The sequence below is a fragment of the Pan troglodytes genome, chromosome 4, assembly GCF_028858775.2.
Source record: "Pan troglodytes isolate AG18354 chromosome 4, NHGRI_mPanTro3-v2.0_pri, whole genome shotgun sequence".
NCBI classification, from domain to species: domain Eukaryota; kingdom Metazoa; phylum Chordata; class Mammalia; order Primates; family Hominidae; genus Pan; species Pan troglodytes.
Genome location: NC_072402.2, coordinates 75,419,413 through 75,432,728, shown reverse-complemented (window position 1 = coordinate 75,432,728; position 13,316 = coordinate 75,419,413). Strand labels below are relative to the sequence as shown.

General features: G+C 44.0%; 1 protein-coding gene across 4 annotated transcripts in view; it reads right to left on the bottom strand.

Moving 5' to 3' along the window:
- The window catches only part of NUP155 (nucleoporin 155), a 79,724-nt gene that overhangs the window by 64,248 nt on the left and 2,160 nt on the right, over window positions 1-13,316 (bottom strand). For 3 of the 4 annotated variants that reach the window (XM_016953406.3, XM_016953407.3, XM_016953408.3), the window contains exons 2-4: window positions 8,208-8,345; window positions 7,849-7,945; window positions 2,041-2,111 (exon numbers count right to left, since the gene is read on the bottom strand). In XM_016953406.3, coding sequence (XP_016808895.1) covers window positions 2,041-2,111; window positions 7,849-7,945; window positions 8,208-8,345 — 306 coding nt within the window. The remainder of the gene's footprint in view (window positions 1-2,040; window positions 2,112-7,848; window positions 7,946-8,207; window positions 8,346-13,316) is intronic. The other variant, XM_016953409.4, reaches the window with a different exon arrangement.

The window sequence follows — 13,316 nt, the reverse complement described above, 5'->3', positions numbered from 1 at the left end:
CAACATGGAGAATTCCCGTCTCTACTAAAAATATAAAATTAGCCAAGCGTGGTGGTGCATGCCTGTAATCCCAGCTACTTGGGAGGCTGAGGCAGGAGAATCGCTTGAACCCAGGAGGCGGAGGTTGCAGTGAGCCGAGATCACGCCATTACACTCCAGCCTGGGCAACAAGAGCAAAATTCCATCTCAAAAAAAAAAAAAAAAAAAAAAATAGAGATTTGGCATTATAAGGGTGAAAGAGTAAGTCAAACAATGCTTGTGATATCTACAAGATTTAATTTACTCTGAACTCTGTTCTCACTTCCATGGGCTATCAGGACTATGGCCAGGGCATGGCAGCTCATGCCTATAATACCAGCACTTTGGGAGACCGATGTGGGAGGATCACCTGAGGTCAGGAGTTCGAAACCAGCATGGCCAACATAGCGAAACCCTGTCTCTACTAAAAATATAAAAATTAGGCGTGGTGACATGCGTTTATAATCCCAGCTACTTGAGAGGCTGAGGCAGGAGAATCGCTTGAACTCAGGAGGCGAGACTGCAGTGAGCACCAAGGTGGCTAAACTGCACTCTAGCCTGGGCAACAGAGTGAGACTCTGTAACAGAAAAAAAAAGAAAGGTACATTTAAAGGATATATTTTAAATTTAAATCAATCAATTCTCCTTCTCAGTAACTCTGATAAGAGATTTGGCATTATGAGGGTGAAACAATAAGTTAAACAATGCTTGTGACGTTTCTAAGATTTACTCTAAACTCTGTTCTCACTTCCACGGGCTATCAAGAATATGGCCAGGGCACGGCGGCTCACGCCTGTAATCCCAGCACATTGGGAGGCCAAGGTAGGCAAATCACCTGAGGTCAACAGTTCAAAACCAGCCTGGCCAACATGGCAAAACCCTGCTCTACTAAAAATATAAAAATTAGCTGGGCATGGTGGCACATGCCTGTAATCCCAGCTACTTGGAAGGCTGAGGCAAGAGAATCGCTCGATCCTGGGAGGCGGAGGCTGCAGTGAGCAGAGATCACGCCACTGCACTCCAGCCTGGGCAACAGAGCGAGACTCTGTCTCAAAAAAGAAAACGACTAAAAAAATGGCCAGGTGCAGTGGCTCACAAGTGTAAACCCACCATCCCTGAGGTGGGTGGATTGCTTGAGCACAGGAGTTCAAGACCAGCCTGGGCAACATGGCAAAACCCCATCTCTACAAAAATTAGCCTGGTGTGGTAGCACAAAACTGTAGTCCCAGCTACTTGGGAGGCTGAGGTGGGAGGGTCTCCTGAGCCTGGGAGGTTGAGGCTGTAGTGAGCCATGATCATGCCACTGCACTCCAGCCCGGGTGATAGAGTAAGACCTTAATCTCAAAAAAAAAAAAAAAAAAAAAAAAAGAGAAAGACAGACTAATAAAATGCAGACACTAAAATTTTTCTTAACATTAAATTCAGCAATTGATGAAAAATCTATAGTGCAAAACCTTCAGGTATATCAAGAAAGAGCAGTAAAAAGCAAATAAAATAAAATTCAAAAAATTACAGTTTAACATTTTTAAAGGCAGTGTCACTTATACCATTAAAGTAAACAGTTAAACATTAATAATCACTTTACATATTTCTAATTAGAATTCAAAATAAAACTTCAACGGAAAATACAATTGTTTAAAAAAGGGTGTTGTCAGCCAGGCGCGGTGGCTTACATCTGTAATCCCAGCACTTTGGGAAGCTGAGGCAGGCGGATCACCTGAGGTCAGGAGTTGAGACCAGCCTGGCCAACATGGCGGAACCCCGTCTCTACTAAAAATACAAAAATTAGCTGGGTGTGGTGGCACACGCCCGTAATCCCAGCTATTCGGGAGGCTGAGGCAGGAGAACTGCTTGAACCCTGGAGGCGGAGATTGCAGTGAGCCAAGATTGCGCCACTGCACTCCAGCCTACTCGATGGAACGAGACTCCATCTCGAAAAAAATGTGTGTTGTTGTTCAGGTCTATACCATTTGGAGTTTACATATACAAACATAATCTCTTCCTTATAGTTTTATTTCTTACCTGCTTTTGGCTTCACAAGCCCCACAGCAAGAATAGTCTCACTAAGTCCATCAAAATAGGCAAGGTCTCCTCTGTGAATAAATGAAGAAAAACATGTTACACATATAAAGCAAATAGGCCAGATGTGGTGGCTCATGTCTTTAATCCCAGTACTTTGGGAGTCTGAGGCAGGAGGATTGCCTGAGCCCAGAAGTTCGAGACCAGCCTGGGCAACATAGTGAGACTGTCTCTACAAAAAAGAAACAAAAAATTAGCCAGGCATGGGGGTGTGAGGCCACTGAGTTGGCAGGATCGCAAAGGCCTGGGAGGTTCAGGCTGCAGTGAGTAGTGATCATGCCACTGCACTCCAGTCTGGGTGACAAAGTGAGAGCCTGTCTCAAAAAAGAAAAGAAAAGAAAAACAGAAAACCAAGTATTATCTTACAATGATCTTTATTATTATTATTACTATTATTTTTGAGACAAGGTCCAGCTCTGTCACCCAGGCTGAAGTGCAGTGGCACAATCTTGGCTCACTGCAATCTCCACTTCACACCTGGCTAATTTTTGTATTTTTTGTAGAGACAAGGTTTGGCCATATTGCCCAGGCTGGTGTTGAACTCCTGAATGCTCTTTATTAGTTAAATAAATTTAGACACAGAATATAATGAAAAGACTGGCTGGGCACAGTGGCTCACACCTGTAATCCCAGCACTTTGGGAGGCCGGGGTGGGCGAATCACAAGGTCAGGAGATTGAGACCATCCTGGCCAACGTGGTGAAACCCTGTCTCTACTAAAATACAAAAAATTAGCCCGGCATGGTGGCGCACGCCTGTGGTCCCAGCTACTCGGGAGGGTGAGGCAGGAGAATCACTTGAACCCGGGAGGCAGAGTTGCAGTGAGCCGAGATCACACCACTGCACTCCAGCCTGGCTAGAGAACGAGACTCCGTCTCAAAAAAAAAAAAGACTGGGAGAGGTGGCTCATGCCTGTAATCTCAGCACTTTGGGAGGGTGAGGCAGGAGCCCAGGAGAGTTCAAGACCCTGGGAAACATAGTGAGACTTGGTCTTTATGAAAAATTTATATATAACTTTTTCATTTTATATATATTGAATATATATAAATATTTTTCATTATATATATAATGAAAAAATAAGCAAATAAAACTGTTTCAGTTCCAAGACCCAGGGATCCAGACCTGCTTATGGCTAAGGATGAACTAGAAAAATAGGGAAATACAAAAATAGAAAATGCTGCTCCCCATTCCAAACATCTCCACAACAGGGCTGCACATCAAGTAATAGCAATCTACTGCTGGGGCAGGGGTAAGGGTAAGAAGAGGGCCATCTTACAAGGATGGAATCACAGGAAGAGCCTAAGACTGAGGATGTAAGAGGAACACTGAGAAAAAATCTCCAGTAAACCAACTTGCACCCTAAGTACAACAACAGAACCCAAATCCAGCTCAAGTCCTGACCTGGAAAAAGGCAATTCCCCATATAATAAAGATATGCTATACCTTAGCCAAGGAAAAGACATGCCCATTTCTAAGAATAAATACCACTTGCTACTTACTTACAGTATCTACTGTCTTAACATGATTTCTGGCTTTCAATTAAGAAATCATGAGACACAAAATAACAAGAAAAAAAACCCCAGTGTCGAGAAACAAAGTAATCAATAGAACCAGACTCAGCTATGAATCCAAACTATCAGACAAGAAATGTAAAGTAACTATGAACTATACATATAGGCTTTATATAGGAAAAATTACCTAATTAACTATATGTACAAATAGGTAAAGTTGGGAGGTTGAGACGTGTGGATCACTTGAGGCCATGAGTTCAAGACCAGCCTGGCCAACACAATGATACCTGTTTCTACTAAAAATAGAAAAAATTAGCCAGGCATGGTGGCCCAGGCCTGTAATCCCAGCTACTCCGGAGGCTGAGGCATGAGAATCACTTGAACCTGGGAGGTGGAGGTTGCAGTGAGGCAAGATGATACCACTGCACTCAAGCCTGGGCAACAGAGCGAGACTCTGTCTCAAAAAAAAAGGGAGAAATAAAACAGACAAAAAAAAAAAAAAAATAGGTAAAGAATTTCGACAAAAAGATAAAAATTATAAGAAGTCAGCGAGGCTGGGTGTGGTGGCTCACGCCTGTAATCCCCAGCATTTTGGGAGGCTGAGGCGGGCGGATCATGAGGTCAGGAGATCGAGACCGTCCTGGCCAACAAGGTGAAACCCCGTCTCTACTAAAATACAAAAAAAAATTAGCTGGCCATGGTGGCACACGCTTGTATTCCCAGCTACTCAGGAGGCTGAGGCAGGGGAATTACTTGAACCAGGGAGGAGAAGGTTGCAGTCAGCCAAGATCTTGCCACTGCACTCCAGCCTGGGCAACAGAATGAGACTCAGTCTCAAAAAAAAAAGCCAATGAAGGCCAAGTGCGGTGGCTTACGCTTGTAATCCCAGCACTTTGGGAGGCTGAGGTGGGCAGGTCACCTGAGGTCAGGAATTCGAGACCAGCTTGCCCAACCCGGTGAAACTCCGTCTCCACTAAAAATACAAAAAGTAGCCGGGTGTGGTGGTGCATGCCTATAATCCCAGCTACTCGGGAGGCTGAGGCAGGAGAATCACTTGAACCCAGGAGGTTGAGGCTGCAGTGAGCCAAGATCATGCCACTGCACTCCAGCCTCAGCAATGGAATGAGATAAAAAAAAAAAGGGGGGGGGGGGCCAGGCGCAGTGGCTTACACCTGTAATCCCAGCACTTTGAGACTCCATCTCCCAAAAAACAGGGAGATAGAGACAGAAAGTGGAAAAACAAAAAACAGAATGGAGCATCCAAAATGAGGTGTATAACAAAAGTATAGCTGAAATTTCTGAAGAAAGAGAATGTATCAGAATATCTCAAGATAATGGCTGGGCTGGGTGCGGTGGCTCATGCTTGTAATCCCAGCGCTTTGGGAGGCCCAGGAGGGCAAATCACTGGAGGCCAGGAGTTCAAGACCAGCCTAGTCAATATAGTGAAACCCCATCTCTAATAACAATACAAAAATTAGCCAGGTGTGGTGGCCCATACCTGTAGTCCCAGCTACTCCAGAGGCTGAGGCAAGAAGTGCTTGAACCCAGGAGGCGGAGGTTGCAGTGAACCAAGATAGTCCACTGCACTCCAGCCTGGGCGACAGAGCGAGACTCTGTCTCAAAAAAAAAAAAAAAAAAAAAAGACAATGGCTGAACAGAAAAGGAGAGAGAGAGAAAAATAAAGATAATAGCTGAAAAAAATTCTAAAAATAATAGAAGACATCAAACTAAAGATCTAAGAAGCTCAGAGAACATGAAGCAGAAAAAATACCACGAAAAAATATGATCTAGACTTTCAAGAAAGCTTCCAGTCATCCTGAAAAGGCCATCCACACAGGAACAAAATAGCTAAATGGCAACTTATGCGGACTAGGATGCCCCATCCTCTTACATCATGCCATTCCACAGGGCCCTTTGATAATTGGCACAGCCTCTTGGAACTACGATCCAATGCTGAGATAGTTGGGGGTTAGAGAACAATGAAATGACCAAGATTACATTTTTATCATCCAGATGGAATTAGGATTTATAATAGAAAGCCAATTGAATATTTAAACTAAGTATAAATTTTACAAAATTGAATTTGTGGACATTGTGCCTTGATTTTTTAAAATAAGTATATTCTTCAAATAATTTTTCTTTAAATGAACACACACTGCTATGGATCAAATATCTGTGTCCTCCTAAAATTCATGTTAAATCCTAACTCTTAATGTGATAGTATTTGTAGGTGGGGTCTTTGAAAGGTTATTAGGTCATGAGGGTATATCTCATGAATGGGATTAGTGCCCTTATAAAAGAGGACCCAAAGAACTCCCCTACCCCTCTGCCATGTGAGGACAGTGAAAAGATAGCCATCTATGAACATGGAAGTGGGCTTTCACCAGACCTTGATCTTGGACTTCCAGCTTCCAGAACCATGAGGAAGAAATTTATGTTGATCACAGGCTATGGTATTCTGTTTTAGCAGCTCGGACTAAGACACACAGTAAGGTAGGACTGTTTGTTCCATGAGGGCAGAACTACATTCATCTCATTCAGTACTGTTCCTACCACAACAACAGTGTCAGATACATAAGATCAATATGTATGTGTTAAATAAATATGTTGGATGTTAATGGAAATGTAAAAAAATTCATTAAAGTGTTTTTTTTTTTTGAGATGGAGTTTTCCCTCTTGTTGCCCAGGCTGGAGTGCAATGGCGCGATCCCGGCTCACCACAACCTCTGCCTCCCAGGTTCAAGTGATTCTCCTGCCTCAGCCTCCCGAGTAGCTGCGATTACAGGCATGTGCCACCATGCCAGGCTAATTTTGTATTTTTAGTAGAGATGGGCTTTCTCCATGTTGGTCAGGCTGGTCTCGAACTCCCGACTGCAGGTGATCTGCCTGCCTTGGCCTCCTAAAGTGCTGGGATTACAGGCATGAGCCACCATGCCCAGCCGAAAACATATTTTAAAGAAAACAATTATTCTCACATTTATCTGTTCTGTAATATTTTTGCAATGACTTCTCTTGAAAAGATACATACCTAAACAAAAAAGGTTTCATTATTTAGTATAAAAATGAATATGTTATGGTAACATAACAAAGTGGGGAACATTCAGGGTACATGAAAAATAATCACAATCATACATCACTGCTATTACAACTATTACATTTCAACATGAAAAATTGCTATGAAACTTCTAGTAGAAAAAAATGGTTTCATTTAAGCTATAGGTGTTAAGCTGTCATTTAGTTTCAATTTTGTTTCAATAATACAGTGTTTTGTTGTTGTTGTTTCTGAGATGGAGTCTCGCTCTGTCACTCAGGCTGGAGTGCAGTGGCACTATCTCAGCTCACTGCAACCTCCATCTCCCAGGTTCAAGCAATTCTCCTGCCTCAGCTCCCGAGTGGCTGGGACTACAGGCATGTGCCACCACACTTGGCTAATTTTTGTATTTTTAGTAGAGATAGGGTTTCTCCATGTTGGCCAGGCTGGTCTCAGACTCCTGACCTCAGGTGATCCACCCACCTCAGCCTCCCAAAGTGCTGGGATTATAGGCGTTTGAGTCAGCGTGCTCGGCCGATACAGTGTTTTTTTAATGCACGTGTGTTCCTAAAAAGATCATTAATTACTCAGGAACAAGAGTAACATCTTAATTATATGGGCTTTCCTATGTTTATCCCACACCTCATCTAAGGATAATATAATGGACAACTGGCAGTAAAACAAAATCTATCTCTAAAAAGTCAACAGGGAGATCACCAGACCAACAAGCTGTATTTAAGCAAAAGTACCTTAGGCTTTCACTCAGAATCATTTCTATACATATAATTTACACACGGGTCAAATTCACAAAATGACAACAAAATAAATAAATATCAGATGCCTACTCCATAGAAATGCAAGGAAAACAGAAGTCTTTAAAAATGTCCAATCATCTCTCAATGAATTGCCAACATCTATTTTTACTACGGGCTAACAGCTTGGGACCCGGGCTCCTGCCACTCAAGAATGGCACCTAAACCAGCAGCAGCAGTTGGCAGCTTGTTAGAAATGCAGACTCTTGAGCCTCACTCAGGACTACTAAGACAGAATGCACATTTGAACATCTCCAGATGACTGATACTGAGAAGCACTGACCCAAAGGCTAGATGAATGAAAGATAAACCAAGCAGCTTCTAATGAGAACACTAGCTACAGTAAAGTTTATATAAATTCCAATCACCCTTAAAGCAAACCAGCCTTAAATACATACCCATCCTCATAGTTCCACATGAATATATCACTGTCAATTGTGAGCCAAGCTCTGCTGATAGGAGGGAACACACCCATCATGCAATTACACTGCATATCTGAGGTAGTGTGGATGTAAGGCAGACAGAGGTGAATCTTATTCTTCTTTAACTTGTTTCAATAGCTTTTGACTTAATATTTACGTAAAAAATCACAATGTGTCCACTCTTTAATACAACATGGAACCCATATACTTAAACGAATTTTAAATAAAACCCTTAAATGAATATATAACACATTAATTAAACATAGAATAAGAATTATAAGAATGAAAAATACCAATTTTAACATTTTTAAAATAAATACAAAGTAATAGGATACGTCCAAACTGCTCAACAAGTTCAGGGGGGAGAGGAACTCTTCGGATGGAACTGATCTCTGGAAGGTTGGGTACGGACAGCAAACCAGGTCCTTGTAAAGGATAATCCATATCTGACATGCCAGAAACGGTGGGATTATCTACAAAAAGAAAATGAAGTATTTATAATAATGTACTGCTCATCAACCGGGCAAACAAAAGGATTGAGTGCCACAAAAAAATTGTGTGTGTTGGTTCCAAAGGTACAGAGAGAATATTCTAGTTTTGACCCAACACAAAGTAGTCCTGAAATATTCCATAGTGAAGGTAGGAACAGTTACTGGTTTCAGGCCTAAAGGGAAAGTCGTATCTCAAAAAACTTGCTCTATAACAAAGGAAATGTTTAATTTTTTTTTTTTTTTTGAGATAGAGTCTCGCACTGTCGCCCAGGCTGGAGTGCAGTGGCGCAATCTCGGCTCACTGCAAGCTCCACCTCCCGGGTTCACGCCATTCTCCTGCCTCAGCCTCCCAAGTAGCTGGGACTACAGGCGTCCGCCACCACACCCGGCTAATTTTTTGTATTTTTAGTAGAAACGGGGTTTCACCGTGTTAGCCAGGCTGGTCTTGATCTCCTGACCTCATGATCCGCCCGCCTAGGCCTCCCAAAAGGCTAGGATTACAGGTGTGAGCCACCGTGCCCAGCTGGAAATGTTTAAATTTGATAATTTAGTGTTATTTTAAAATAAAAGTGGCTGGGCGCGGTGGCTCAAGCCTGTAATCCTAGCGCTTTGGGAGGCCGAGGTAGGAGGATCATGAGGTCAGGAGTTTGAGACTAGCCTGGCCAACATGGTGAAACTCCATCTCTACTAAAGACACAAAAAATTAGCCTGCCTGGTGGCGTGCGCCTATGATCCCAGCTACTGCAGAGGCTGAGGCAGAACTGCTTGAACCCGGGAGGCGGAAGTTGCAGTGAGCTGAGATCGTGCCATTGCATTCCAGCCTGAGCGACAGGGCAAGACTCTGTCTCAAAAATAAATAAATAAATAAATAAACAAAATGAAAGCATGTAATTGTATTGTTTGTAACACAAAGGATAAATGCTTGAGAGGATAGATACCCCATTTTCCATGATGTGATCATTTCACATTGCATGCCTGTATCAAAATATCTCATGCACCACATAAATATATACACCGTTGGGCGCGGTAGCTCACGCCTGTAATCCCAGCACTTTGGGAGGCAGAGGCAAGCCGATCACAAGGTCAGGAGTTCAAGACCAGCCTGGCCAAAATGGTGAAACCCTGTCTCCACTAAAAATACAAAAAAATTAGCCAGGCACAGTAGCAAGCACCTATAATCCCAGCTACTCGGGAGGCTGAGGCAGGAGAACTGCTGGAACCTGGGAGGCGGAGGCAGCAGTGAGCCAAGATCGTGCCACTGCACTCCAGCCAGGGTGACAGAGCAAGACTCCGTCTCGGGGAAAAAAATATATATATATATATATATATACACACACACACACACAGACGCCTACTTATGTACCCACAAAATCAAAAATAAAAAAATTTAAAAATAATAATTTAGTGTTTTTCTATCATTTTGCTAATCTGAAATGGGAAAATATAAAACTGCTTTGGGGCTCAAAGGTAAAATGACTATAAGCAAACAAAATAATGACTGGGGGAAAATACTGCCTTTACCAGCTAAACATTTATAGATTAAAACAACCCATGACTTTTCCCTTTAGATTTATCCCCAAGACCACTAAGACAAATACAAATAATACCCCACAAGCAGTATCTTATTGGGGGGATAAAAACAAAGACTGCTCTATAAAGTGTTCTCATGGGCAACCTTTCTCTTGCTCTAAGACTCCATCACTAAGGACAGGAGTGGGCTGGTCTACTCAGCCTACCTTGCTCCCGGACAAGGTGTTATTTAGACCTGACTGATGACCTACTTAGGCACTTTCTCAGGTTCTATAGAGTACAAAGATGTTAAGGAAAACTGACATATAAAACAATCTTGAAGTGTATTATGGAAATTTTTAAAATATATATAAGAAAAATACAATAAATACCCATGTACTGATTATCCAACTTAATAACCAGTAATATCCCCAATCACGTTTCATTTTTATCATTGTTCACTCCTTCCCCAATTAATTATCTTTTTATTTTTATTTTTTGAGACGGAGTCTCGCTCTGACGCCAAGCTAGAGTGCATTGGCGCGATCTCGGCTCACTGCAACCTCCAACTCCCTGGTTCAAGGGATTCTCCTGCCTCAGACTCCCGGGTAGCTGGGATTACAGGCATGAGCCACCACGCCCAGCTAATTTTTGTAGTTTTAATAGAGACAAGGTTTCACCATGTTGGCCAGGATAGTCTCAATCTTTTTTTTTTTTTTTTTTTTTTTTTGAGACGGAGTCTCACAGGCTGGAGTGCAGTGGCCTGATCTCAGCTCACTGCAAGCTCCACCACCTGGGTTCAGGCCATTCTTCTGTCTCAGCCTCCCAAGTAGCTGGGACTACAGGCGCCTGTTGCCACGCCAGGCTAATTTTTTTATTTTTAGTAGAGACGGGGTGTCACCGTGTTAGCCAGGATGGTCTCGATCTCCCGACCTCGTGATCTGCCCGCTTCGGCCTCCCAAAGTGCTGGGATTACAGGCGTGAGCCACCGTGCCCGGCCGGTCTCAATCTCTTGACCTCGTAATCCGCCTGCCTTGGCCTCCCAAAGTGTTGGGATTACAGATGTGAGCCACTGCACCCGGACGAACTCTTTTTCTCTCTTTTTTTTTTTTTTTCCTGAGACGGGGTTTCACTCTGTCGCCTTGGCTGGAATGCAGTGGTGCAATCACAGCTCAGGGCAACCTCAGCCTCTTGGGCTCAAGCAATCTTCCACCACAGCCTCGTGAGTAGCTAGGACTACAGTGTCATGACACCATGCCTAGCTAATTTTTTTTTTGTTTTTGGGGTTTTTTTTTGGGATGGGCTCTCGCTCTGCCGCCCAGGCTGTAGTGCAATGGCGGCTCACTGCAACCTCTGCCTCCCAGGTTCAAGAGATTCTCCTGCCTCAGCCTCCCGAGATGCCAGGACTACAGGAGTGTGCCACCACACCCGGCTAATTTTTGTATTTTTAGTAGAGACAGGATTTCGCCATGATGGCCAGGCTAGTCTCAAACTCCTGACCTCAAGTGATCCACTCACCTTTGCCTCCCAAATTGCTGAGATTACAGGAGTAAACCACCGAGCCCAGCCAAACAGCATTTTTCTTTTTCCTTTTTTTTTTTTTTTTGAGACGGAGTCTCACTCTGTCGCCCAGGCTGGAATGCAGTGGCGCGATCTCGGCTCACTGCAAGCTCCGCCTCCCGGGTTCACACCATTCTCCTGTCTCAGCCTCCGGAGTAGCTGGGACTATAGGCGCCCGCCACCACGCCCGGCTAATTATTTTGTATTTTTAGTAGAGATGGGGGTTTCACCATGTTAGCCAGGATGGTCTCATCTCCTGACCTCGTGATCCGCCCGCCTGGGCCTCCCATTTCTTTTGAGAAAGTCTCCCTCTATTGCCCTGGCTGGAGTACAGTGGCGCTATCTCGGCTCACTGCAACTTCCGCCTCCCTGGTTCAAGCGATTGTCCTGCCTCAGCCTCCTGAATAACTGGGATTACAGCCACGCGCCACCACACCCAGCTAATTTTTGTATTTTTAGTAGAGACGGGGTTTTACCACTTTGGTCAGGCTGGTCTTGAACTCCTAACCTCGTGATCTGCCACCTCAGCCTCCCAAAATGCTGGGATTATGGGCGTGAGCCACCGCACCCAGCCACTTTTTGTAGAGACAGGGTTTTGTCATGTTGCTCACTCAGGCTGGTCTCAAACTCAAGCTCAAGTGATCCACCCCACTTCCAGGTCCCAAATTGCTAGGATTACAGGCATGAGGCACAGTGCCAGGCTTTTTTTTTTTTTTGAGACAGGGTCTCACTCTGTTGCCCAGGCTGGAGTGCAGCGGCACAATCACAGCTCCCTGCAGTCTCAACCTCCCCGTCTCAAGTTATCCTCCCACCTCAGCCTCCCAAGTAGCTGGGGGTCCAAGTGTGTGTCACCATGCCAAGCTAATTTTTGTATTATTGTATTTCTTTTCTTTAAGAGGCTGGGTTTTGCCATATTGCCAAGACTGGTCTCAAACTTCTGGGCTCAAGTAATCTGCCCACTTTGGCCTCCCAAAGTGCTGAGACTACTGGGCTGAATTCATATTAAAGCAAATCCAGGCTGGGCACAGTGGGTGACACCTGTAATCCCAACACTTTGGGAGCCGAGGCGGGCGGATCACATGAGGTCAGGAGATCAAGACCAACCTGGCCAACACGGTGAAACCCTGTCTCTACTAAAAATAGAAAAATGAGCCAGTGGCGAACACCTATGATCCCAGCTACTCAGGAGGCTGAGGCAGGAGCATCGCTTGAACCTGGGAGGTGGAGGCCGTAGCGAGCCAAGATTATGCCAACTGCACTCCAGGCTGGGTGACAGTAAGACTCTGTCTCAAAAAATAAATAAATAAAGCAAATCCAGACATCCCATTTAATCCTAAAACATAACTTTAATAGGCCGAAGGTGGCAGATCACCATGTTAAATGGCAGTGGGAACACAGAGGGAGGAATCGATAACTTTAGTGAGGATGGGAATGCTAAGAAAGACTTCAGGCCAGGAGTGTGACTTACATCTGTAATCTCAGCACTTTGGAAGGCTGAGGTAGGAGGACTGCTTGATGCCAGTAATTTGAGACCAGCCTTGTAACAGTGAGACTACGTCTCTACATAAAAATTAAAAATTAGCTGGGTGTGGTGGCAGGCGCCTGTACTCCCAGCTACCGGGGAGGGCAAGGCGGGAGGACCACTTGAGCTCATGAGTTAGAGGCTGCAATGAGCTGTGATCATGCCACTGCACTCCAGCCTGGTAACAGAACTAGACCTTGACTCAAAAAAAAAGAACAAGAAAAAGAAAGACAACAAAGAGAAACTAAGGACTTTCACAGGGAGTCTGGAAAAAGTTTGTCAGGCAAAAAAAGAACATTGCAGAAACAATAAAAGTAAGATAAAATTCTGAGGAAATCCTGAAGATGGGGCTTCTTACGGAA